The sequence below is a fragment of the Acartia tonsa genome, chromosome 9 (genome assembly GCF_053477335.1).
Source record: "Acartia tonsa isolate MP-2025a chromosome 9, ASM5347733v1, whole genome shotgun sequence".
In the NCBI taxonomy this organism is placed as follows: domain Eukaryota; kingdom Metazoa; phylum Arthropoda; class Copepoda; order Calanoida; family Acartiidae; genus Acartia; species Acartia tonsa.
Genome location: NC_137268.1, coordinates 49,573,080 through 49,598,716, shown reverse-complemented (window position 1 = coordinate 49,598,716; position 25,637 = coordinate 49,573,080). Strand labels below are relative to the sequence as shown.

The 25,637-nt window shown below is 30.7% G+C and overlaps 1 protein-coding gene across 1 annotated transcript; it reads left to right on the top strand.

Moving 5' to 3' along the window:
• Positions 1–248: 248 nt before the first annotated feature.
• On the top strand, positions 249–24,774 carry LOC145327603 (uncharacterized). The gene is made up of 21 exons (XM_080171141.1): positions 249–1,520; positions 6,674–6,721; positions 7,269–7,333; positions 8,022–8,069; positions 8,509–8,547; positions 9,149–9,196; positions 9,737–9,794; positions 10,137–10,205; positions 10,899–11,009; positions 11,562–11,612; positions 14,232–14,274; positions 15,053–15,108; positions 15,478–15,519; positions 19,914–19,990; positions 20,422–20,485; positions 21,250–21,321; positions 21,676–21,776; positions 22,112–22,279; positions 22,523–22,596; positions 22,999–23,035; positions 24,551–24,774. Exons 1-21 carry the CDS (start codon positions 249–251, stop codon positions 24,600–24,602), a joined length of 2,595 nt encoding a protein of 864 aa, XP_080027267.1. The 3' UTR covers positions 24,603–24,774.
• Positions 24,775–25,637: the final 863 nt, after the last annotated feature.

The window sequence follows — 25,637 nt, the reverse complement described above, 5'->3', positions numbered from 1 at the left end:
ATTGATTTTATCCTCTAGTGTCAAATCATGAGTATAGATATTGTATAATATAAAAAATACATACATATAAAAAAAAAAATAAAAAATTAATAAAAGATTTTAAAACATAAATGTTAATAAAATGTTTTAACTCCGATTTTAATGTTGAAATATAACTTTGATCCTATTTTTCTAATGCAAAGAATTTGGACTTTTTATAGGACTATTTTTTTTACAGGGCTATTCTTACATAAATTTACCTTTTAAGGATGTCTCATTTATTTGTGGACACAGTAGAAGATGCAGAAATTGAAGATTTTGATCTCGCCCAAGTCTTGTTTAACAATGTTGTTGAAATTGGAAAGAAAACCCCCAATAAGGATATTATCAAGCAATCTGGCATTACTCTCAAAGCACTCGATTTTTTAAGTCTGGTTGATAAAAAATGGTTACATGGAGAGATTATTGAGGCTTATATTAAAGAGATAGCTGCTATGACAGCAGAGAAAATTGAAGTCGTAACTACATTCATCAGTAAATTGCTTGAATCAGGTATTGGTAAAGCTAAACACTCCCTAAGAAAGCAGATACCAAAACTTACCCGCGACGCCAAGATCATAATCCCATTACACTTGGGGACCCATTGGACTCTCATTTGTGTCAAAGCCATGAGTGATAGAGTCGAGTATTTTGATAGCATAAGAGGTATGGTTTCTGAGGAGAAGAAAGAAAAGATAGATCTAGTATGTCAATTTCTGGTAGAGATAGGTAGAATTGGAAAGGAATATGAACTGGAGTATGTTGCTGATTGCCCGTTCCAGAGGAATGGGTATGATTGCGGCATGTTTACGATGCAGGTAGCCAGATGTGTTATATTAAACAAAGCATTTGATTTCTGCCAACTTATGATGCCCAGGCTAAGAATTGAGACAGCTGCCTTTCTACTGGAGAGAAGACAAAAGATCCCCGGCAATAATGAGAATAGAACCCCATACATATTCCCCGAAATATTGGATGATTATGATGAAGATGATAAGGATGAAGAGTATGATGAGAGTGTTGATATGATCGATACTAACACTAGTGCCAATGAAGTGTTGGTCAGTCTTTCAAAGAAGATAGAGATGGTTGAACTCTTTGATAAACCCTATCAACATCCTGGAGGGAGGTTTAGACCTACCTTTCTTGAATTGGATAGAGCTGCCCCTTACCTTGATATCAACGAAGATGGCAAAGAATTTACTGTAAATTCTAATGGTGATTGGAGAAAGTGTTTGAAATTTACTGAAGCCCTGGAATTTGTTGGAGGTTGGGATAAACTGGAGGAGGAGATAAAAGGTAATCCCAAAGTAGCCTTAGATTGGCTGAAGAATGTATCTATGAGTAATGATCCCAGCAAGTTCTCTTTTGGCCGAAGATCCCATTATATGTGGGTAAAAAGATTGTTAGAAAAAAACTTCCATATCAAAGTTTGTGATGTTAATGCTGAGTTTATGAGGCTAAAAAATGAGAAAAAAATCTTGAAAAGAAGGCAGAGGCAGGTAAGGCAGTGTAATTTCCATCTTTTTTTTTGGTGCAGTGTTGTGTGTGGGAAATAACTATGCAATGTGTCTAAATATGTCAATTATTTGCAAAGAGTCTTTTTTTTTAGCTAAGAACATGATTTTAAAATTTATTTAAGAAAGAAAAAAAGTTTTCCCGTCTATTAATATAGGTCATTTTAAGCAATTTTATAATTTTCTGATATTTGGTTTCATTTTTAAAAAAATGTTGTACATTTGTACTTCAATAACAGGTCTTAATTTGTAAACAAAAGTTTATAGATCTCCTTTATTATTAATATAATTTTAATGCTTAGAGGACTAAATTGTTCAAATTTCATTCATTCTAATTTTATACTCATTTTATGCTTATTTTATGCTTATTTTATCCTTATTATATTCTTTTTTTATGTGCTACAAGGTTTTTTATTTCAAGTATATGCATTAAGGTATCAACTTTTGTTGTAGTTAAAGGGACTGCAAACGTAAAAATTCTGTACTATATGAATGTGCAGTTAATTGTCTTTTTTGCCTTCTATAGCTAAAACTAAACTTTTTGACATAGTTTTCTATTTTTCCTAACAGCTAAGCCTACTTTTAACATAATCCTTCCTTTAAACCAATGTATAGTTACTTAGAAATGGATAAAATAAGCAATATTTTTTATTGAAACCAAATACAATAACAAAGCTAGAAACAGGTTTTTTTATTAGTATCCAAGTAACTTTAGATGGTCCATCTCTGCCCACCTTTAATTACAAATTTGTAAATAATACAGGTGCAATATATCTTTATAAACAGTCTGATAAAAGCGTAAACTAATTCTCCAAAGTGGGTTATTTAATGTCTGACACTATAAAAAAGGATATTATCATTTCAAATAATCTCTGATATTCAACCCTTTGTAAACAGTTAGGTATTTTTTTGTCAATAATACGAATTTAAAATAAATCTTTATTACTTAGTTTCTACGTTATTACAGCATGAATTAACAATTTTATGTCATAAAATAAATGCTTAAACTGTTTTCTTTCCTTTGTGGGTAAAATACTCAGCTTTTAGAGTGTCTTGCTTCATAAATATTGTATGCTAGTATACAGTAAAGTTAGGTCTTTTAAATTTTATCTATCAAAACTAATTAAATATTAATTCTTTACAATATATCAATGAATCAGCATAAAAATGTTTCATGTCTATTATACATTAGAAACACATAAAAGTTGGCTGTAGAGGACTAAATTTGTAAAATATTAATAAATGTTTATGCAATACAACAAATTTATCACATTTACAAATTTGATATGAAAAAAGATTATTCAAACTTATTTTTAAAAATATTTTTAATAGGTGTGTATCTTTAACGTGTATAGTTTTCATTCTTTTCATTTTAATTAAATAAAAGTTATTCTATTATATTGGAAATAAGTCACTTTGTGAAAACACTATATTTAAAATTTAAAGATTTCTAGCTTTGTCATTGGTTAATGCTGAATCCTCATAGTTTTTAAATTAATTCAAAGATATATCCTACATCTTTCACTTTAAATGATTAATTATAAATATAAAATCAAAAGAGCTATTTTTTTACTATCATTATCTTTTTATCATATCATGAAGAAAAATGCTTTGTAAGCGAGAATTTTACCCAAAAAGAAAAGACAGTTAACGATTCAGTAAAATTTACTTAATCCATAGTAAAAAATAAACTTTATAATCCTAATAAAAATCTATGTGGGCTATTATTCTCATTTTTAGCTCTGCAGTTCGATTCTACAGGTGTCAGAGTATATTTTTGATATAACTTTTAAAAATAGGTTAAAAACAGTTTAACAGTAAGTAAATAGTTTAAACTATATGTGACAAGTTAAATATCCCTAGAAACATTTTATAAAGAAAAACATTCAGATTTTCCCTAGCGCATAGAATATTTTATATGTATTAACGTCTTAATTTAGAAAAAAAGCAATTCCAGAGATCTCAAGTGTTCATAGTGTTGTTGTGACCTGATAGTGACCTGTGATTCCCTGGTGTTGCTCTGAGCTAGATCTTTAAATCGTTCTAGGGGTGCCCTAAATTGGGGCGATTCAGAGGTGAACCAGAGGTGCACTGATGGTGCGCCACAGCCACTAGCTATAAAACATGGATCTTTAAAAGGTTTTTGGTGTGGTGTTGCTAGATCGCTGGCGACACTCAATAAAATATCTGTTCAAGCTGGGACAACTTTATTACTTAACCCTTACAGATCAGGCCCCAATTCCCACCTTAATAGATTGGGGGGGGGGGGCTCCAAGAGCCCCCCCCTCTATCTAGGCTCCTGGTACAGATAAAGACGTAAATTTTTTTTCTGGTGGTTCATGTGTATTTTTAGAGAAAATTACTTTTTCTAGTCATAGCGGTCAGACAGCTCCTTAGCTGCTTTTTAGCGGTCAGCCGCTAAATTTTAAAACAGCTGTAGAGCGGCCAATTTTGCAGCTAGGATGACCAAATTTTAGAACTATGTTTTATTTTTCATAACAAAAAAATTACTTTTTCTGATCATCGCAGAAAAACGGCAAATAATGGAAACTGCCATTTTCGGCAATTACAGCAGTAAAACGGCGGTTGGCGGCGCAAATTAATATTTTTATCTGTTTATTATTGCTCAAGGATTTACAAAAAAAAATAAAGGTCTCTAGCTGTAATAGAAGCCACGATATTCATGATATATGTCTGTAGTAAAAGCCGGACAAAAATCGGTCATAAAGTCGGTCAAGGAGCGGTCAAACGGTCATAACACCACTTTTCTCAGAAGGTCTTTGATATCTAAGTATTCATCAAAAAAATTTTAGGTTTCAACCTTATACACAAAAGTCATAATGTAGAAATTAAGATTTATTTAGAATTTTTTCAAATTTTTTTTTGCTACTCAAAGGACTTTGACCGGACACCACAACCGACACAGACTAGATATCCTAATAAAATCAACTCTTGCCGACGTATATTTACTAAACTTAATCTTACCTACAAAAAAAATGAGATTGAAAAAACTAGAGGGGGGGGGGGCTCTTATAATATAATGTATAAAACAATATATAATTTATTTTAAAAATAACTATAAAAATGTTTTCACGATAGTTTTGCAATAAAATATTAAACTAATTTCAAAAAAATATTTATTTATTAAATACAGTTCGACCCGGTTTGGCCTGGCAATGGTATTCGATGATTATTATTGCTGTGCTGGTACCGTGCAACTGGGCGCGCTGATTCGCCCATGCCATTTCGATTTAAAGATTAGTATCTAATAATCCAGTGGTGCGCTGAATTGAATCCTCACGATTCAGCACACCTCTAAATGATTTAAAGATCCAGCTCTGTATTCCATTCACACTCTAAACAGTTTCGTGTGAAACTTGCAAATTATAGATTGTTCTCACATAGTTAAAAAACACACAATTACAAATAAATGGTTTGTTATAAAGTAGAACATTGAAATATTTAGAACATTTAGAATATGAAATACTTAAGATATTGAAAGTATAATATATTATACTTTCAATATCTTAAGACATTGAAATATGAAAAATACACAACACACCTGTCTAGGATCAATTTTCAACTTCTGGTTAAAACTAAAAAAAACACAACTCTTATTAAAATGCAATAAATTTGGACCATAAGATTATTAGCTAAAAGAACTTAAAAAAGATAAAAAAAATCTAGATAAAGAATTAGAATTATTGGTGGAAAGGTATGGACACTAAATAAACCAACAAATCAACATTCAATAGAGTGTCCCCAAAGTTGTTAAGCCAATGAATAAAATAATATTTATGATATATATTATTGAAAAAAGGAGTTAAAACCATTCACTCCAAAATCCAGAAATAAAAGGAATTTCACAACAGAATAAAACAAATAGTCCTGAAGCAAAATAAAGAGGAATCCTATTCTTTGGATAATACAAGAAATTGTGACTATTTAACAAATCCGTAAAAATCCATGAAAATCTGCAAAAAGAAAGGTTGCGTAACAAAAATTAGAATTGATTCCTACCTTTGGAATCCTGTTTAGAGTGTGAATGGAATACAGAGCAACATCAGGGAATCACAGGTCACTATCAGGTCACAACAACACTATGAACACTTGAGATCTCTGGAATTGCTTTTTTTCTAAATTAAGACATTAATACATATAAAATACTTATGTGCTACAATTTAAAAATAGGTTTAAAAATACATTAAGATACCAATATTAATTTAACTACAACGAAAGTTGATACCTTAATGCATATACTTGAAATAAAAAAACTTGTAGCACATAAAAAAAGAATAAAATAAGCATAAAATAAGCATAAAATAAGCATAAAATAAGCATAAAATAAACATAAAATGAGAATAAAATAAGAATAGAATGAATGAAATTTGATCAATTTAGTCCTTTAAGCATTAAAATTATATTAATAATAAAGGAGATCTAAAAACTGATGATACTATTCACTATGCTACCACTATTTATGCTAGATATTGTTTTTGTTTACAAATTAAGACCTGTTATTGAAGTACAAATGTACAATGTTTTTTTCAAAATAAAACCAAATATCAGAAAATTATAAAATTGCTTAAAATGACCTATATTAATAGACGGAAAAATTTTTTTCTCTCTTAAATAAATTTTAAAATCATGTTCTCAGCTAAAAAAAAGACTCTTTGCAAATAATTGACATATTTAGACTCATTGCATATTTTTTGTTTCCTTATACAGAACGTCCCTAAATATAGATACATAGATATATATATATATATATAGATAGATAGATAGATAGATAGATAGATAGATAGATAGATAGATAGATAGATAGATAGATAGATAGATAGATAGATAGACAGATAGACAGACAAATAGATAAATAGATAGATAGATAGATAGATAGATAGATAGATAGATAGATAGATAGATAGATAGATAGATAGATAGATAGATAGATAGATAGATAGATAGATAGATAGATAGATATATAGATAGATAGATAGATAGATATATAGATAGATAGATATACTAGAAAAAATTAAGCAGTCTATCTAAAATTCAGATTTTAACCAAACCGTTCCTTCAGTCGGACATTTGGATTAACAGAGTGGCTTCGCTACCAATAATCAAAGTATTTTTTATAGGACATAGCGGGCAGAGAAATGAAAGGCTCCAACTGCCAAGATTCTAGTGTAAGTTTTTATTTTATTTTGACAAGGATGACAACATCCATGTAAGTAAAGCTCTTGAATCAGACTGAAGGACAAACAAAGATTAAATTTTAAGAAATATTTTGCTTAAAATATTGTACTTTGTTGAACAAGGAATCAATGTTAAAAAAACAGATGAATAGGATAATTATATGATATTAAACTGTTGTATAAAAAGTTAAACATGTTTATAATGAACGAATTATCATAAATTTGCTATGCTTTATAAATTGGACCTAAGTTTGAAAACGATAGAACAAATCTAACATGCCTAAAACTTCGCTTCAAAAAAAATTTGTATATGAGAAAATACACTTTTCAGATAAAAGGCAATCAAAATCCTTATTTATATTATAAAAGGTTACAACTGCACTTATATTCCAAATTTTTTTTTGGCTTTAGTGAAAATTGACTGCACTTAATGTACAATTACATTTAGCCACAAATTATTCGAGTAGGAAATGCCAAGTTATTTTGAAAAAGAAGCTGATCGTCCTAGGTATTTTCACTTCTTGATATTATTTTTTAGAAGCTACGTGAGGAGGAGAAGCGACGACTTCAGCAACTCAACAAGAAACATATTGAACTTCTTAGGTAAATCCTATTTCATAAAGTAGTAAGCTTTTTTTGTCTGTAGCGAAGGATCTCGCTAACCGCTGAACCGATATGGTTCTCCCTTGTAGTGAAACTTCTGGGAAGGTTTTTAACTATTTTTGGGGAGGGTATCTCCACCATTAAAAAATTACCCCCTAAAAAAATATTTTTTTTTGCTTATTCTTTGAAAAACTCAGATTGAAAATGGGGGGGTGGGGCGACTTTTCCATATCCCTCTCCCTAGAGGCTTCTAGAAGCGTATCCGCTAGAAATAAATATTCTAGTATAACTTTAAAACCAATTAATATCCGATTCCGGTGGATAAGAACCGGTTATCTGTTGAAAGGAAAAATCGTGAATAGTTTTACTGATACCACTCTCCCCAAATAAATAATTTAGAATTTTTTTTGGATGGTGATGTTAACCTCTCCAAAAATAGTTATAAACGAACAAAGTAATAGTGTCTGACTGATTATGACGTAACAAAAAAAATTAGCCAATGAGAGGCCACTATAAATTTTACCATTGGTCAATAACGGCCTCTCATTTGCTATTTTTTTTGTTACGTCATAATTAGTCAGACACCATTACTGTGTTCGTTATAAACTTTCCACTGCTACTTAAGTGTAGGAAATTTTGATTTTCATTTTAAAAATTAAATTTTAGAAATATTGAAATATATTTTTAGAGAGCAACGAGATAAAATTTGCGAATTAGAAGATTCTTTGATAAACAGGTATGAAATATTCAATTATGCAAAATTCAGCTTTCTTTATGAGCTTTGCTGTATAGGATAATGTGGCGTGCACCCAAAATTTGATAATTTTTGAGATTTTAGACACCCCCTTAAACCAAAATTATGGGGTGTAAGCTTTAGGTGGTTGCATTTTTTATTGTCAGGGGTAGGGGGTGGATACACACCCTATATATTGGTGGGGTTCTAGAAACTTGTCTTGTGTAGTGTACAGGGCTGGACACCTATGTGATCATGTTCACCCCCCATTAATTTTACCAGGGATGTGTATACCTTACACCCCGAATTATGCCAAACAAAATATCCTTTTTTTAGATTAACATTATTAGTGGAAACGTTTGGACACTGCTAGTATGTACAACTTAATAGAAGTCCAAAAGTTTTTAAACCAGCGAATGATAAAACGTGTTAATTGTTTCAGAAATGAGAAGATTGAAAGAATCGAAGAAATGTTTAGAAGGTAATAATAATTTTTTTTTTAAATCTAACGTGTTAATAAATGTATTATTGCATGGCTGTTGCACTAGATTTTCATATAATCTAATTCTAAAAGTGATGCTCTAAGCTGGCTATCGACACTTTATCCCCTAACTTCCTATAGGATGAACGAATTGACCAATGAAGGAGGTCAATATTAGCAGGCTAAATAGACGACAAATCCATATATATCCATTAACGTGTTTTATTTGTAATTAGTCATTTTGACATTAGATGAAATTTACATAACTGATTCTTCGCTCTTTATGGGTGTTATCAATCTTTTTTCGCTGCTGAGTGTTGAATTTCGGCTCAACATCGCGTCGTCAAAACAAAAGACGTTAAAATTGGATCCCACTGCTGGGTTGTTAGACCTGGCGTTTGAGTGTTATGGACAGTATGGGGTAATTAATGAGCTTAGTAAATAAGTAAACAGAAACAGTTTTAAAATATATTTTTCTTTTAAGGAAAATTTATAAAAATATAAAATAAATGAGTCAATTAGAGTGTTTTTTTTTATCCACGTATACCATAATTTCAATAACAAAAAATACTTTTTAATGAAAATACATACATTTTTTTAGGAAAGAAAGTGAAACACGAGAACTGTTTGAAAATCTTTCTAAAGAATTGTAAGTAATTATTTTGAAAATAAAAACATAACTACATTTATATCTTTTTCTGTCCTTTGATTGTTTTTCCGAAAACCCTTCAGCGATTGATTATTAAAAAACATTATTGAAAATATAGATAAGGGCGAAGCACTAAAATCAGACATTTGAAAAAAGTGTAAAAACTTGATAATCAGAATAAAAGCAAAATTTTGTCAGGGATAAATTTTGTATAAATCTCTTCCAATTAAATAAAAGATACTATTTAAGGGCATAATTACATTTTAGGACTTTATTATATTAGGTTGAAAAAATAAATAAAAGAAAAGCGCTAAAATTAGACTGTAGGAAAAACGAACATTAACACTTATAAAGTAAAAGTTGATAATAAGAATACAAGCAAATATGTTTGCTAACCTGTTGTTAAATTGTTTAAATACAGAATACTTACATTTTAGGATTTTTTAGGATTATAGAGATGCTTCACTTATACTTAACTTGCGTACGGACAGATCGACACTGATTATAGGTAGGCTTCGCTACAATTAGTCATTATTTTAGGGATGAAAAATTTGTGTTCAGAGAAAATGAATTCCAGAAAGAGATTCGGTCTTTACAGGTAGTTTTGTTTTTAGTGGGAATTTTTTGTGTAGATTCCTACGCCCATTTGTTTTCGTAATATGATTCGCACAACTTCTAAATATTCTTTTATGAATATACTCCTATTACATTTTAAAAACTTTCTTACTCTGAGAGGGAGGGGACATTGGAATGTGAAATATGTTAGGCATCTCCAGAAATAATTTTGCAACAGATTTTTTATACAATTTTAGTTAAACTTATAAATCAATATTATGCCTATTAGGTTTTTGCACTTCTACATGTGTTAATGTTCGTTTGTCTTACCATCTTATTTTAGAGCTTCACTATTTATATAATTTGTCAACCTAGTTTATATTAGAATCGTCTGCGTGACAGGGAGAGTGAGATCAACAACCTGTCTGATTCAAACTTTGATTTGGCAAGCAAGGTAACGCTTCTTTTTGCAGGTGAAGGGTTTGAATCTCCGCCTAAACAACTAAAGACATTATAACTGGTTCCTACAGCTGCGAATGTCTAAAATATGCTTAATTCAAAGTTAGGACTTCCATATAAAAGGTCTTATAATCAAAGGGTTGGTTTTCTAAAGGGCGTTTTAAAATACATCAGATTTTGTTCAGAGATACAATAAATAATATATTTTGGTATAAATCGACAAATATTTACTTTATTCTGGTGGCATGAACAACTATTTACCAGGGTGTAGGAGGATGTGAAATCATTTGAGTGTAACTTAGGGGAAGGCAGGCCCTCTTAATTTCCATTTAGACACTACTTGATCCCCATACACTAGCGACTGAGGAATAGAATCTAACGGTAGGGAAAAGCAGAAAGTAGCCTAAATTCATCCAAAAGTTGAAATCTATAAATATAATAGTCCTTAATCACTTTAAGACCCATATGAAGCTTCCAATAAATAGAGAATGCAATTAGTTCTGTAGCTCCAAAGAAAAAAACCTTATTACTTTATTTAATACTAGCGGATTCGCTCCTAGCCTCTAGGGGCTTTTCCCTACATGTTTAGTGGAAATCTTTTAGTAAACTTTTTTGGTTAAAATGATAGATAAAAACCATTTTTAAATTCCTTTAAAAACACAAAAGGTATATATATTTTTTTAACTAGTTGCAAGCAGCTAAGAACCATTTGAGTTCTGAGATATCACAGAGAGAAGAACTTGAGGCACAACTCAGAAGTCTTCAGAATAGGGATGATATCCTTGAGGATATCAAGAAGGTAAATGTTTAGGTTTTAATAGGGATCTTGGATAAGACGTTGGATTGATAAACTTTCTCTATAATGATAAACAAAATTACCACTTTTCTTGAACAAAAATATGGGTTGAAATTCGATAAACACCTTAAGTTTTCTAGTTTATAAATTAGGTAAACTACCCCATCTCCTCCCCTTCTATTAACGAACTGACCAATTAACGAGTTCCAAATTAGAAACCTTATTAAACGACAAATTTTTCCCTGTCAAAATATCAACTCTTCATTCAGCTCCTAGAAATAAATTACTTAACAGCTAGACGTTAGCAAAGCATTTGATTATTGAATTAACAGAGTAAAAAAATCGAGGAGGCAAGGGCAATTTGTTTATGAACTTTCCCTACAAGGCAAGTACTCTCTCCCGATTTTGTATTTAATCTTTAAAAATTAGCAGATTGTATGATAATTGTAAAGTTTAAAGTTTCTGAAATCATATTACTGTGAACTTAAATGTTTTAAAAATGAGATAGTTTTCTGGAATTTACTTATATTTCCTTATATATATTAAATATTTTAGACTTTGTACGACAAAATCAGTTGTGTAGAAGAAAAGGAAGAATGGAAAGTGGTAAGTCATTTTTTAATTTTGTAACTTTTTTAGAGAATACAAATTTTCTTATAAAAACTACGATTTAGGAATCAATAACTTTTAAGTCATTTATAAGGCGTTGCTACAAAAGACCAACTCTACAAAATACCAACGCCTACAAAAGACAAACTCTACAAAAGACCAACGCCTACAAAAGACCAACGCCTACAAAAGACCAACAAATATATATTGTTATATAAACATCAAATAAAGGTCATGGCCGCAGCGCTCGGCCCCCTGGCCTGCCTAGCCGCAAGCGCTCGGCCCCCTAGCCTATAACCTAACCTAACATAAAAATTGTAAAAACATTATTAAAAATTGTAAAAACAATAAAAAAAATTGCAAAAATCTACCAACCACTTTTTGTAAAATCTACGAAATTCTAAACCAACTATGTATGAACAGTTAAGGATATTTTTCTTAAATAAATGTTCTGGGGCTAACATAGGTTAGGTTAGGTTAGGTTATAGGCTAGATGACCGAGCGCCCGCGGCTAGGCAGGTCAGGTACACCATTTGCAGCTATAGACCTTCCAGCTCTACGATTTTTTGTAGGCGTTGGTCTTTTGTAGGCGTTGGTCTTTTGTAGTGTTGGTCTTTTGTAGGCGTTGGTCTTTTGTAGAACCGACTAGTTGGTCTTTTGTAGGCGTTGGTCTTTTGTAGCAACGACATTTATAATTGTATTACTAATATTTCCTAACAAGGTTTTCAGTTATTTTTAACTATTGTCCCATGACTTTGTGTCTTTTCTAAAATTCACTTTGTCTGTGTCTGACCGTAATGCTGTGGGGGAAATGTGATTCTTGTAAAAAAGGGCCTTCAGTGGACAACTTACTGTATTAATCATGCTTTAAAAGACATTTATACACATAGATCTATAAAGGTTTCAATTTTTTTGTCTATCTTATAATGATCATCTTTTTATGACAATTAAACATTCACGCTTCGTTTTTTATTAAATGTATAAGTTGGGGTACAATGTTTGGCACTTTCGATATAAGTAAATGATAATAAAAAACCCATAGAATGCGATAATAACTTCAGAAAAATCGAAGAAAATAGTTTTCATACCTAATTAACGTTTTTAAGCTTTTCTTCAAAAAGTTTAGATAAGATGCCTTTAAAAGTCGTCTATGATTTTGTCAGGGATAAAAATGTAATTTTAAAATAAGAATCACAACATATTTTTTTAATTGGTACAAAGTAAAATTTTGAACATTTTATTGATCAGTATATTTTTTAAAATGTAAAGTAGAAACCTGAATATTTTATCATGAAAATTGTGTTATGATTCGATTGTCTGCTAGATGACAAGAAAATAGATACTGACAGTACTTGTTGGTTCTTTAAAAAAAAATTTGGTAGATTACTTTCAGAACCCCTCTTTTTGTAACATTATTTCAATAGAACAGAGCCGTAGTCTTAGTGTACTCAATATCTAGACAGCCAACCATTGTTTTAGAATTGTTCAATTTTTTAACTTCTGATAAGAACAGAATTAATGTTTTTTTTGTAAATAGTATACCTCCAAGAAATGGCTATACTTCCCAATCATATGTTGTGTGATATTTAAGAGGAATTATTTTGATATAATGTCATTAAAATATTCGTTAAAAAAAGTGCTATTCTAGCTTATACTTAACATTTTAATGTGTATGATAATTCAAATAAAAGATAATGAAGATTTATATTATATTTAATTGTTAAAATTATAAAGAAAAACCTGAAAACAGTAAAAAACTGACTTTATTTTATTGACACAGGGAAAATTTTGTCAAATATTTGAATAAAAAAAACAATATAAAACAAAATGAATTGTTTTTAATATAGTCACAAAAAGGCTTAATGAGTTTAGAAAATTTTTCATTTACTAATCATGTTAGTTAAACTACATACAGAATACAGTGTAAAAAGACGTTCTCGTTTTAATTTTAAGTAATTTCAAATGCATTTTAATACCTTTTAATGATTTATATGTTGAAACATCATTTTATAAAATGTTATTGATTTTTGAAGTTTTTAAATTTTGTTAACATTTTGTTTTAAATGTAGAAAATTGGCAATTCTATACATTCAAAAATTGATTTTTTAAAATTTTTATCACTTAAATTGCATGTTTGATGAAATTTTCAACTGATAATTCACGAAAAATTGTTTAAGTTTTATTATATTTTACTTTGAATCGTTAAAAAAATATATTATTGTCAAAAATGAAAAAGTTATGCTTTCCTCAAAAAAAGACCTAAAACATGAAAATTAACACGTGTAATGAGAATTTTTCCTTTCAGGCTTAATTTTAAGTAATTATTGATATTTTTTTTGTAAAAATGATTTTATATAAAAAGTTTTAAAACTCATTTAAGTAGTGGTGCTATTAAAGGTTGCGAATTTATGCAATTTTTCTCAGATTTTAAAAATAGCAAAGGGTGTTATTAGACGTACTCACAGATACAATTGCTAAGTCCTTTCGGCCTAACACTAAAATAAAGTTTTTACATCTGAGAGTGGAACAGTGCATTAGGTCTATAAAGACTTTTTTTTATTGTACTACATCCATTGTGCTCTGCTACTCATAGATGTTGTTACCCTTGTTGTTTAGATTGTTCAAGAGTTACGCGAAAGAGTTCCATACAATTGTTCAGGTAGCAATTTCATGAGACTTTTCTATAATTAGGGTCGCTCCGTACGTCCGAAAAAAAATCGAGGTAGAGTGAGATATATGTTACTCTACCCACAGGGTGGATTCCCTGTCCTGATTTTGTATTGGGTCTTTGTAATCAGTTAATAGCGTAGGAAATAAAAATACAGCCAAGAACCAACATTAGAACAAAAAAAAATAATTTGCTAGCAAACAAACAGTTTCTCCACCACTTGGGCCAGTTAGTTGTCTAGATTATACAGTAAGACACACAAAAAAGTTTCTTTTAGGGTATACAGCCTTTATTTCTTAATGTATCATCAAAAAAAGCATATGTTCTTGTTCTCTATACATTTTCACACAAGAGTATACAAAAATTTTAATTTTACCTTCATCAACAACGGAGATTTTTAGTGCTAAAGTTTTGAAAAAGTGACTGAGCAAAAAGTAATTTTTTTACATAAAACGACTTTTTTAGCAAAATCAAGGTATAAGTCCTGTTATTTTTTTTAATAGCAGAAACTTTATACGAAAGTGTAATAAAAAATTTAGGTTTTAAGTTAAAAGCATTTTTTTACACGTTTTTTTGGAGTCTTTTTAGGTTAATGACATTTTGAAAAACTTACTTATCTGGCAAAATTGTTTTAGATAAAAGGACCAAATGAATGATTATAAATATAGCCAGTAAATTGTTTTTGTTTCATATTTCTAACTTCAATAACAAAAAAGATATGAAGAAAAGAAAATTTGAACTTCTTTTATAATTCAATTTGTATATTTAGATGTGGACAGACAAGAATTGAATGATCTGTATCAACAAATTGCTGCACGTCTCGAAGTAAGTACAACCCAAACTCTTATTTTGTTTTCTGTCCTTCAATTAATAAGAACAATTATGTCCATTAGTAGAATAATATCATCTTTCAATATGATTTTTATCATGTCTTTGGTTGTATCATGTAACAAAATTACAAAAGGGTTTTGCATAAATAAAACTTGCCCTTAGAAGAGTCAAAGAAAAAAAAATTAGGGCACAATCATTTATAGTAGATGAGGAAAAATATTATAATGTAAAATGTTAAAGTGGCTAAAAAGCAGTCAAAGAGAGGTAATAACCGACCCCACGAAAACTTTACTGGAAACTTCACTATGGATCCAAAATTTAAATAAGTTGAAGAATATCTACTAAAAATATTTATATTTCAAGGGTGATTTTTCTGATGGTGAGAGTCCATGTTTGTGCTCGGAGGTAAAAGTGATTATAGTTATTTATCACATCGTGTTATAGACAGCTTTCCGCAGATATTCAAATGAAAAACTATGAGATTAGAACAAGTTTTGTTAGACCCAAGAGGTTGATGGCACGGGCTAAAAATCTTGTATTAATTTTGTGATTTATATTTTGAATTTCGTAGAAAATTGTCTGTCATACGATGCTAGAAATGATTTTAAAATATGGTTATCAACCGGTTCTAATCCAGTGGATATTAAGTGGTTTCAAGGACACTTTGGAAAATACAATATTCATTTTAAAATCAAAGATGATAAACAAAATTGCCCCATGAGAAATTTGAACATTACTAGTTTGAAACGAATTAATGAAAATTGAATAAAAATACCCAGGGTTTTTAAGTCAACTAATAATATATCTTTAATATAGACCATTTGGTAACAGTGTAGTTTATAGTCAATTAGTTTATTAACCCTTAATGGTCGGGGGAGGGGGACGTTGAACGCCCCCCCCCCTTCCGGTTTTTTCTATCTCATTTTCTGTGTGTGAAAGATAAAGAGCCCAAACTTCGTGACTTTTTAATTATGGGTATGACACATAACTGAGAGTTGGAATTTTTTGAATATCTCCATCCTGGCGGGCACAGGATGCCAGCAAACCTTGCAGGGTCATCCAGGTAAAGAGCAAAAATATTTTTTGGACTAAAACAAAGCATTTTATCATACCAAAATACTAAAATATTTTCTAGTAGTACATCCTTATATGAAATACAGGTGTTCAAGTGAATTTCAGGTTCCAGATATGATCCGGCAGGTCCTGATCCTCCAGGTCTCCAGAAATCTTTAAAAGGCTCCTGTGGCCGCAATTTTTGACTTAAAAACTTCAAATTTTAAACTTAAGCTTTTCTTACATGTCTACATAACGTATTAAAATTTTATAAAGATCATCCACCGTTTTCCCGCCGACCGCCGACTGCGGCGGCTGGCAGCTGCCAAGTACAGCTGCGGCCGCTGAAATTTATATTTTGATATTTCTAATGTAAAATTTACATAACAATAAACATTTTCTAGAAAAAAATTGTTCTTCTAGCTTCAAAAATAAGAAAATTACAGCCGTTTGAAATTTTTAAACTGTTTTTAACCTATTTTTAAAATGTATATAAAAAATATACTATGACACCAGTAAAATCAGACTGCAGAGCCTAAATTTGAATTAAGTCCCCAATAAACTTTTTTTGGGGGATTTAAATATTAATTTTTACTGTTGCCGTGGTCATTTTGACCAAAGCAAAAGGTCTTTTTTTTATTTGGGTAAAATTCGTAGCTTTTAGAGTGTTTTGCTTCATAAATATTGTATTCTGGTATAGAGTAAAATTAGGCCTTATGATTTTACTATAAAAATTCACTAAAAAGTTAAATCTTTACAATATACCAATGAATTAACATTAACCCTTAACAGTCGGGCCCCTTGCCGCACCTTAATCAGTCGTGGGGGGGGGCGTTCAACGCCCCCCCCATATTATCTCAGTTCCTATTAGAGCTAGAGGGCTAAAAAATTTTGTGCAAGTCCCCTGTGTTATGATGAATTTCCGACCTTTTATAAGTCTAAGTCATTTTTCGCTTCCTTCACCCTTTTATTTAACAACCTTTGTTTTTAGGTCCTTTTTTACTTAAAAATTTCAAACGGCTGTAATTTTTTTATTTTTGAAGCTAGAAGAAAAATTTTTTTGCAGAAAATGTTTGTTTTTATGTAAATTTTATATTTGAAATATCAAACATAAATTTCAGCGGCTGCAGCTGTATTTGGCAGCTGCCAGCTGCCGCAGTCAGCGGTCGGCAGGAAAACGGCGGCGGATCTTTATGAAATTGTAATACATTATCAAGACATGTAAGAAAAGCTTAAGTTTAAAATTTGAAGTCTCTAAGTCAAAAATTGCGGCCACAGGAGCCTTTAAAAGATTTCTGGAGACCTGGAGGATCAGGACCTGCAGGATCATACCTGGAACCTGAAATTGACTTGAACACCTGTATTTAAGATGAGGATGTACTACTAAAGGATATTTTAGTAATTTGGTAAGATAAAATGCTTTGTTTAAGTCAAAAAAAATATTTTTGTTCTCTACTTGGATGACCCTGCCAGGTTTGCCGGCATCCTGTGCCCGCCAGGATGGAGATATTCAAAAAATTCCAACTCTCAGTTATGTGTCATACCCATACTTAAAAAGTCAAGCAGTTTGGGCTCTTAATCTTTCACACACAGAAAATGAGATAGAAAAAACCGGATGGGGGGGCGTTCAACGCCCCCCCCCCCCCGACTGTTAAGGGTTAACATGTTTGTGTTCGTTCACCTATTTTAAACACATAAAAATTGGCTGTAAAGGGTTAAATTTGATGACAAGATGACATGTTGTCATTAAATGTTTATGCAATACAACAAAATTATTTTTGACACATATACAAATATGATATAAAATAAGTTATTCAAACTTATTTTTTAAAAATATTTTTAAAAAGTATGTATCTTTTACGTGTACAGTTTTCATTCTTTTCATTTTAATTAAATAAAAATTATTTAACTACATTGTAAATAAGTCACTTTGTGAAAACACTCTTTCGGAAATTATAAATATTTGAAATGAAACAAGAAATCTTATTGGTTTAACTTTAGCATATGTGTTTTATTGTATTACAGTTAGGGAGTTGAATCCATTTTTATAGAAGCAGAAATATAATCTATGATTATGGTTTGGACCCTCTAAAACTGTAATCTACCTTTCCACTTTCCCCTCTCTTGGTGAAGATATCTTCAACGCCGATACGATTTTTGAAATATAAGATTCTACTTTCCCCTCTCTTGGTGAAGATATCTTCAACGCCGATACGATTTTTTAAATGTAAGATTCCACTTTCCCCTCTCTTGGTGAAGATATCTTCAACGCCAATACGATTTTTGAAATTTAAGATTCCACTTTTGCCTCTCTTGGTGAAGATATCTTTAACAAGAGAGACAAAAGTGGAATCTTATATTTCAAAAATCGTATCGGCGTTGAAGATATCTTCACCAAGAGAGGGGAAAGTGGAAGGGTAGATTACAGTTTTAGAGGGTCTAAACCATAATCATAGATTATATTTCTGCTTCTATAAAAATGGATTCAACTCCCTAACTGTATTATGTTAAATTTTTTACTGAAATTAATTGTTTTAGAAAAAAAATTATTTCCATCGAACAGAGTAGAGTTTTTTTTATTATTTTATTGATATAAACTGAATCATATAAAATTGTTCTGTAAGAAACAATTTAATTTAATCAATTTAATCGGTGGGGGGGGGGGGCATTGAACGCCCCCCCCCCCCCCCTCCGACCGATTAAGGTGCGGCAAGGGGCCCGACTGTAAAGGGTTAATGTTATTTTTAGCTAAAATGTTATTTTTAGCTGAAATCAATAGGGAAAATGTAAGAAAACAAGGATGACAACATCCATAAGTAGCGAAGCTCAAAAACTATAAATAGACAACTGGAAAAGATCTATAGAGTATGTAATAAAAAACTTCAATAACAAAAATCACGAAACCTTTTAAAATATATATCGTATAATGTTTTTTTTGAAGCATTAAGCTAATAAAAAAAAACGGTAAAATCTAAAATTCGAAAAAATAGTAAGTCTTTAAAAAACTTGGTCAAAATATGAAGAATGTTGACTTAATTAATCACTAAAAAATCCAACCGTTTATCTTGAACAGGAGTTGAGAAAATCATAAAAACTTGAAAAACTAGGAATCGATCTAGCACTCTAACCAATAAAGGTATCTTAATAAAAATAGGTGGAATTATGTATAAAGTAAACTTGTTCAATCCCTGAAAATTTCAACTGTCTATCTTGTATAGGGATTGAAAAAATCATGGAAACTTAAAAATCTAGGAATCGATCTAGCACCCCAACCAATAAAGGCATCTAAATAAAACTTAATCGAAATATGTAAAATCTAAATTTATTAAATCCCAGAAAATTTCAGCCATTTATCTTGAACAGGAATCGAGAAAATTACAAAAACGTAAAAATCTAGGAATCGATCTAGCACCCCAATTAACAGACAGACGGACAAAACAATGTATAGATTATATGGGCATATGTCATAGGAATCTTCACTAAAAATTTCAGCTGTCTATCTTGAATAGGAGCCGAGAAAATCACGTTTCCCCCATAGCGTTACGGACTGACGGACTGACTGACTGACTGACGGACGGACATAGTGAATTATAGAGTAGCTTCGCTACTAATAAGTGTAGAACATGTAAGCTTAAATAACAACTGGTAACCAACATTACATACAAACATACAGATTGACATACAGACAGATATACAGACAAAATGAGGGAAGCAAACTTTTGTAATATATACATAAAATTTTTTAGTGGAAATCTTTGTTGGAAGAATGGGAGGCAAAGAATGGAGATCGTTGTAAGATTGAACAAGAAAATATTGAACTTAGGTATCATTTATATTTCATAGGGAAACATATATAAGTCAATGTACGACAAATTGATTGAGGTAGGTAGATGTCCTATAAAGTATTTTTTTAATTTCATGATATTCATGCATATACTAAAACACTTTTGATGCCTATTTTCATTAAATTTTCATAAATCGAAATATATTTTAAATATGCTTTATTGGGCTTATGAAGAAACTAAGTGAGCATTTAAGGCTGAAAAAAAATCTGTTCTGTAAGCTTTTTTAAGGCCAAAAACATGTTTGAATACATGTACAGTAATGGACTTTACAAATTCTGATAGGAAAGGTGACTTCATTTTTTTATTGTATAAATGTTTGGTCTCATAACTACATAATTCAAATAACTAGAGTAGATGAAAATATTTTCTTTTCTTAAAAATGTTTATTTGTATTCAATCTCAATATCAGGAGTCAAGTTGAGGAACAGAACTGTAGAATTAAAAGTCTAGAACAAGAACTGAGAGACGGAAAGGTAATTTTTGTTTTTTTATTAGGGAAGGGAAAGGACATTTTACTGTGATTTATACTGGTACCCAAAGTTTAAGTTCTCTCATTTATGAGCTTAAATTTTCTATTAAACTTTAACTTTTCATCTAATAATCTCAATCAACATAAGAGGTAATCCTTATACTAAAATAACAGGATGTCTGTTTGTGTGTAAGTGTGTTTTTGTGTCTGTATAAAGGATCTTGCTAACCACTCCTTAACAGGGTAGCTTCTCATAGGTCCCGGGAAGGTTTATAATTATTTTGGGGGAGGGTACCATCACCCTCCCAAGAGAAATAAAAAAAGTCAAAACAAAAATTAATATTTAAGAGACTAGATCGAAACATAAAGAGGTATTGTAGAATTTGAAAGCAATAAATAGGTATTGTATAGACATGAACAAAAAAAACATTTAAAGTGCCACTAGAGGCCTCTAGGGGCATAGCTGCTAGTAGTTATCATAATTGAGGGTGTGTTTCAATTTATCCTACTGTGTTGTTAATCCCTAATTATATATACAAATTTCCCCCTTTTACCTCATTGTAAATTCAAATTCAAGTAAGAAAATTTTGAAACAGTAAATTAGGATTGTAGACATGTTTTTTATATTGTTTCTTTTGGTGGTTCCCATAGTTCGCATACTCTTTTGCATATTTTTCTAAAACCATGGGAACCGTTATTAAATAAATATTGAAACATAAACAGAATTTTTCTAGATTTATTACAAATTAAACTTATTTTATTATTCAGGAGCTATGCAGAAAGATGTGTGAAGAGAAAGGTAGCATTATTGATCAAATGAAAAATCACAATCATAAAAAGGTAAACTTTAAACTTATATTTAAATGCTTAAAATTTTAAAATATAAAGGCAGAATCTGAAAAAAAACATAATGCACAGAAAAATTCTTTGTGTGAAGTGATGAGCAAGATTGCATACATTACATAGATAATCATTTCTTGGTAAGAATAAGGCAATGGGTTGTTCTTTCAATGTGTATAAACATTTTTACAGTATGAAACTTTATAACAGAATTAATATATTTCTTGTCCAATCATGATGTCAAGAATAGTTATATGCAGACAATATCCACAAGAATAAAGTTAGTGTAATGTAAATAGCTTGTTTCTATTTCATATCAAGATTTCAGATAATATGATCAAGATTATATTTTAGGTTAATATGTCTGAAGATCTTGATTTGTATGAGAAGACCCTAGAGAAGGAAAGAGCTCTGCACAATCTTAGAAGAAGACATAGTACAAGCTCCAGTTCAAGGTAAGAGGAATACAGTAACTTTAAAAAGCGTTTTTGAACAGAAAATAGCTTTGCATGATATAAGCAGAATTAAAACAGAATTCAGTACAAGATACAGAATAGGAAGGATTGTCATGGTCTATAAATGGGTAATTGTGATGATTAAATATCAGAAGAAGATACATTTTATGCTCATGTTAAGATTTTGTAATGCCATCTCTGTTAAAAGGTATTTGAGAAGGAGGAGCCCTAAAAAGCTTTGATTCTAGGTAAAAGAAGGGAGGATTCTTTGGCCTCAAAATGTAAACCATGGTAAACAAGCTGAAAAGTTGAAATGATTTATCTCTTGTATTTAGTTCAAGCAGTAGCAATGATAGTCAGAGAAGAGATAATGATTCTCAGTCCACAAGGCCAAACTACAATGATGACAATCATTCACAGTCTACAAGACCTAACTACAACGATGACAATCATTCACAGTCTACAAGACCTAATTATAATGCAATGCACAGAAGCACTGCAAGGAAATTAAATTACTAATTTTGTTGGATAAATATAGAATATTTTTAAGATAAAAAAAGGTAAATTTTGTTTGGAATGTTTGAGATATTAATATTAGTATTATTAGGGTGTGGTAAGAGCAATGATGCACTTAATAGTTTATGTTCAGTCATATGACAAGTGCTCAGCCAGCAGACTTTCACAACAAGACCAAAAAAGCTATGCTATTTTTAAAACAACAGTACTAATTTAAATTATGTCAACAGATCAAGTGTGTCATTAGCTACATTACCACATAGTTTATCAGCTAAACCTCCAATCAGCAGAGCATTTGAGACAGGTAATTCTTTTAGCGGATATATGCTTTTTGTTGCAAAAATAAGGGATAACTCCTCAACATCTTGGTAAAGATGATGGTTTTGATTGATCTGTGCTCAAATTGCATAGAAAATAAATTTCTATCCAGGTTTTAAGTTAATCTATGCCCAATTAAAAGTTTTTTTGATGTAAAAAGTTGGAGTAATGACCACACCTATCTAACCAAATTCTTTAGAAGACACTAAATTTTTGCCACTAAATTCTAATTTTTTTCTCTATTTTATATACTACATATGTTTAGCATACAACCCTGTCAATGCTTCATTCTGTTTTTAGAAATATAAAGTGGAATGTATGTAAATATTTTGAGTATTTATTTTGGTCAATTATTATTTTTAGTAAATATCTTTTTTTTTACATTTAGTTGGACTTGAGCAGTCAAGCAGCACTCATAGAATGAGGTAAATATTACTTTAATAAATTAAACTAGTTGCTTCGTCCCTAACCTCCAAAGATGAAGGGGATGAGGTCAAGAGAAATACCTAAGAAATTTTTAAAGATTCCCTAAAAAGTTCAGTTAAATTGGACCAGCAATTTCAGGAATCTTAGACCTTAACGGTTGGGGGGGGGGGGGCATTGAATGCCCCCCCCCCCTACGGTTTTTTTATCTCATTTTCTGTGTGTGAAAGATAAGCGTGACTTTTTAAGTATGGGTATGACACGTAACTTAGAGTTGGAATTTTTTGAATATATCCATCCTGGCAGGCACAGGATGCCAGCAAACCTGGCAGGGTCATCCAGGTAGAGAGCAAAATTATTTTTTTTGGACTAAAACAAAGCATTTTATCATACTTATATGAAATACAGGTGTTCAAGTCAATTTCAGGTGCCAGGTATGATCCTCCAGGTCCTGATCCTCCAGGTCTCCAGAAATCTTTAAAAGGCTCCTGTGGCCGCAATTTTTTACTTAGAGACTTCAAATTTTAAACTTAAGCTTTTCTTACATGTCTATATAACGTATTAAAATTTAAAGATCCGCCGCCATTTTCCTGCCAACCGCTGACTGTGGCGGCTGGCAGCTGCCAAGTACAGCTGCAGCTGCTGAAATTTATATTTTGATATTTCTAATGTAAAATTTACATTTTCTGTAAAAAAATTGTTCTTCCAGCTTCAAAAAAAAGAAAATTACAGCCATTTAAAATTTTTAAGTGAAAACAAAAGACCTAAAAACAAAGGTTGCTAAATAAAAGGGTGAAGGAAGTGAAAATTGACTTAGACTTATAAAAGGTCGGAAATTACTTATCAAACAGGGGACTTAAACAAAAAAAATTAGCGCTCTAGCTCTAATAGAAACTGAGATAATAGGGGGGGGGGGGCGTTGTAAACCCCCCCCCCCCCCCCCAACTGATTAAGGTGCGGCAAGGGGCCCGACTGTAAAGGGTTAAGATTCAAAACATTATTACTTTATAATTATGCTTTGTATAATAGGATTAATTGCTTTTCAATTTACTAGTGACTAATTTTATTTAAAAGGTAGGGAATGGCATAAAAATAGCATAAATCCTGGGACCTATATAATGATTCCATAAAATCAAGAACTCTTTTAACAAAGTACTCTTTTAATCACTGATAACCCCGCCATACTTTGAAATTAAGGTTTTTAGTTTTTTCATGTTTAGGTTAGGTTATAGTTTTTTCTGGGTTGCCCTGCAGAGTTACGTCTTTCAATGGGGTTAGGCATAGGAAAAGCTAATCCCCCTTTTATTTTCAATATCTAAAAAAAATAGTTGGGGGTTATCAATGCTCAACTGACCACTTGTGAGAAAGCACTGGTTTACTTTAATACATGTCCTTTTTGTAATGAATATTCCCCCAAAGATTTTCTCTATATAATTTTATTTACTTTGTTAGATTTTTATATCTACAGTACCTATAAACATAATTACCCGGGGCTTAATTGTTGAAAATACTTTCAGTAGCAGTAGTAGAAGAACAGTTGAGAAAAAGTACAAGAAGTGCAATGTCTGACTACAAACAAAATTAATCAAAAATATACTCATCTGCCTAACTATTTTAGTTTTATGTATTATGGTTGTACATTTTCATTAAATGTTGAAACTTTCTCTAGAAATTAAACTATAGGCTAACATTTTACTAGATTTATTAACTTAGATATAAGGCAAAATAACTTATTAAAAGAATATATGTTTTTATATAACCCTGCTTAAATGTTACTAAAATTAGAATTAAAGGAAGCCTGCAAGAAATACCACGCTTTAACTGCTGAAAGACTGCCACAAGTAGACCAAATACCCAAAATTTGAAGCCTTCAGCTTCTATAACAAAAAAGTTCTAGGCAATTTAAAATGACATTTTATGTACAATGAAAATTTTTAAAGAATTGCAATGCTCATGTTGAAAACTTTGAAATTAAACTACGTGGCCTAGAAACAAAATTATAAGCTTATTTTTGTCATAAATTTAGGTTTCCAGTAACTAATTATATTTTTACAATAAAAATACCCATTTTTATAGTCAAAATCATTAAAAAAAATTAAGTTTAACTTGCATTGTACCGAGTGTATTGTAGCCAATCAGAAGGCTGAATCAGCTTAACAACCAATCACTGCTGAGCTTGTATTAGTTTACCCCTTTGTTTCCGCTATGATTTTCGTTTAAAAATGCAATTTTAATCGAATTTTTTCATAGATGTAAACTATGAAATGTTGTGTTTTTATTGTAGAAATGTAATCAGTTACCGGCAATCTAAATTTCTGACAAAGATAAGGTTATAATTTTGTGTCTAGGCGACGTAATTTAATATTGTTTTTTCTTTTATGAGCATTGGAAATCTTTTAAAAATTTCATTGTACATAAAATGCTATTTTGAAATGACTAGAACTTTTTTGTTATTGAAGCTGAAAGCTTTAAATTTGGGGTATTGGGTCTACTTGTGGCAGTCTTTCAGCAGTTAAAGCGTGGTATTTCTTGCAGGTGTCCTTTAAGGATACTAATAGTACTAATCTTAGATGTAGAGATATTTTTTAGTTTTATGTATTATTG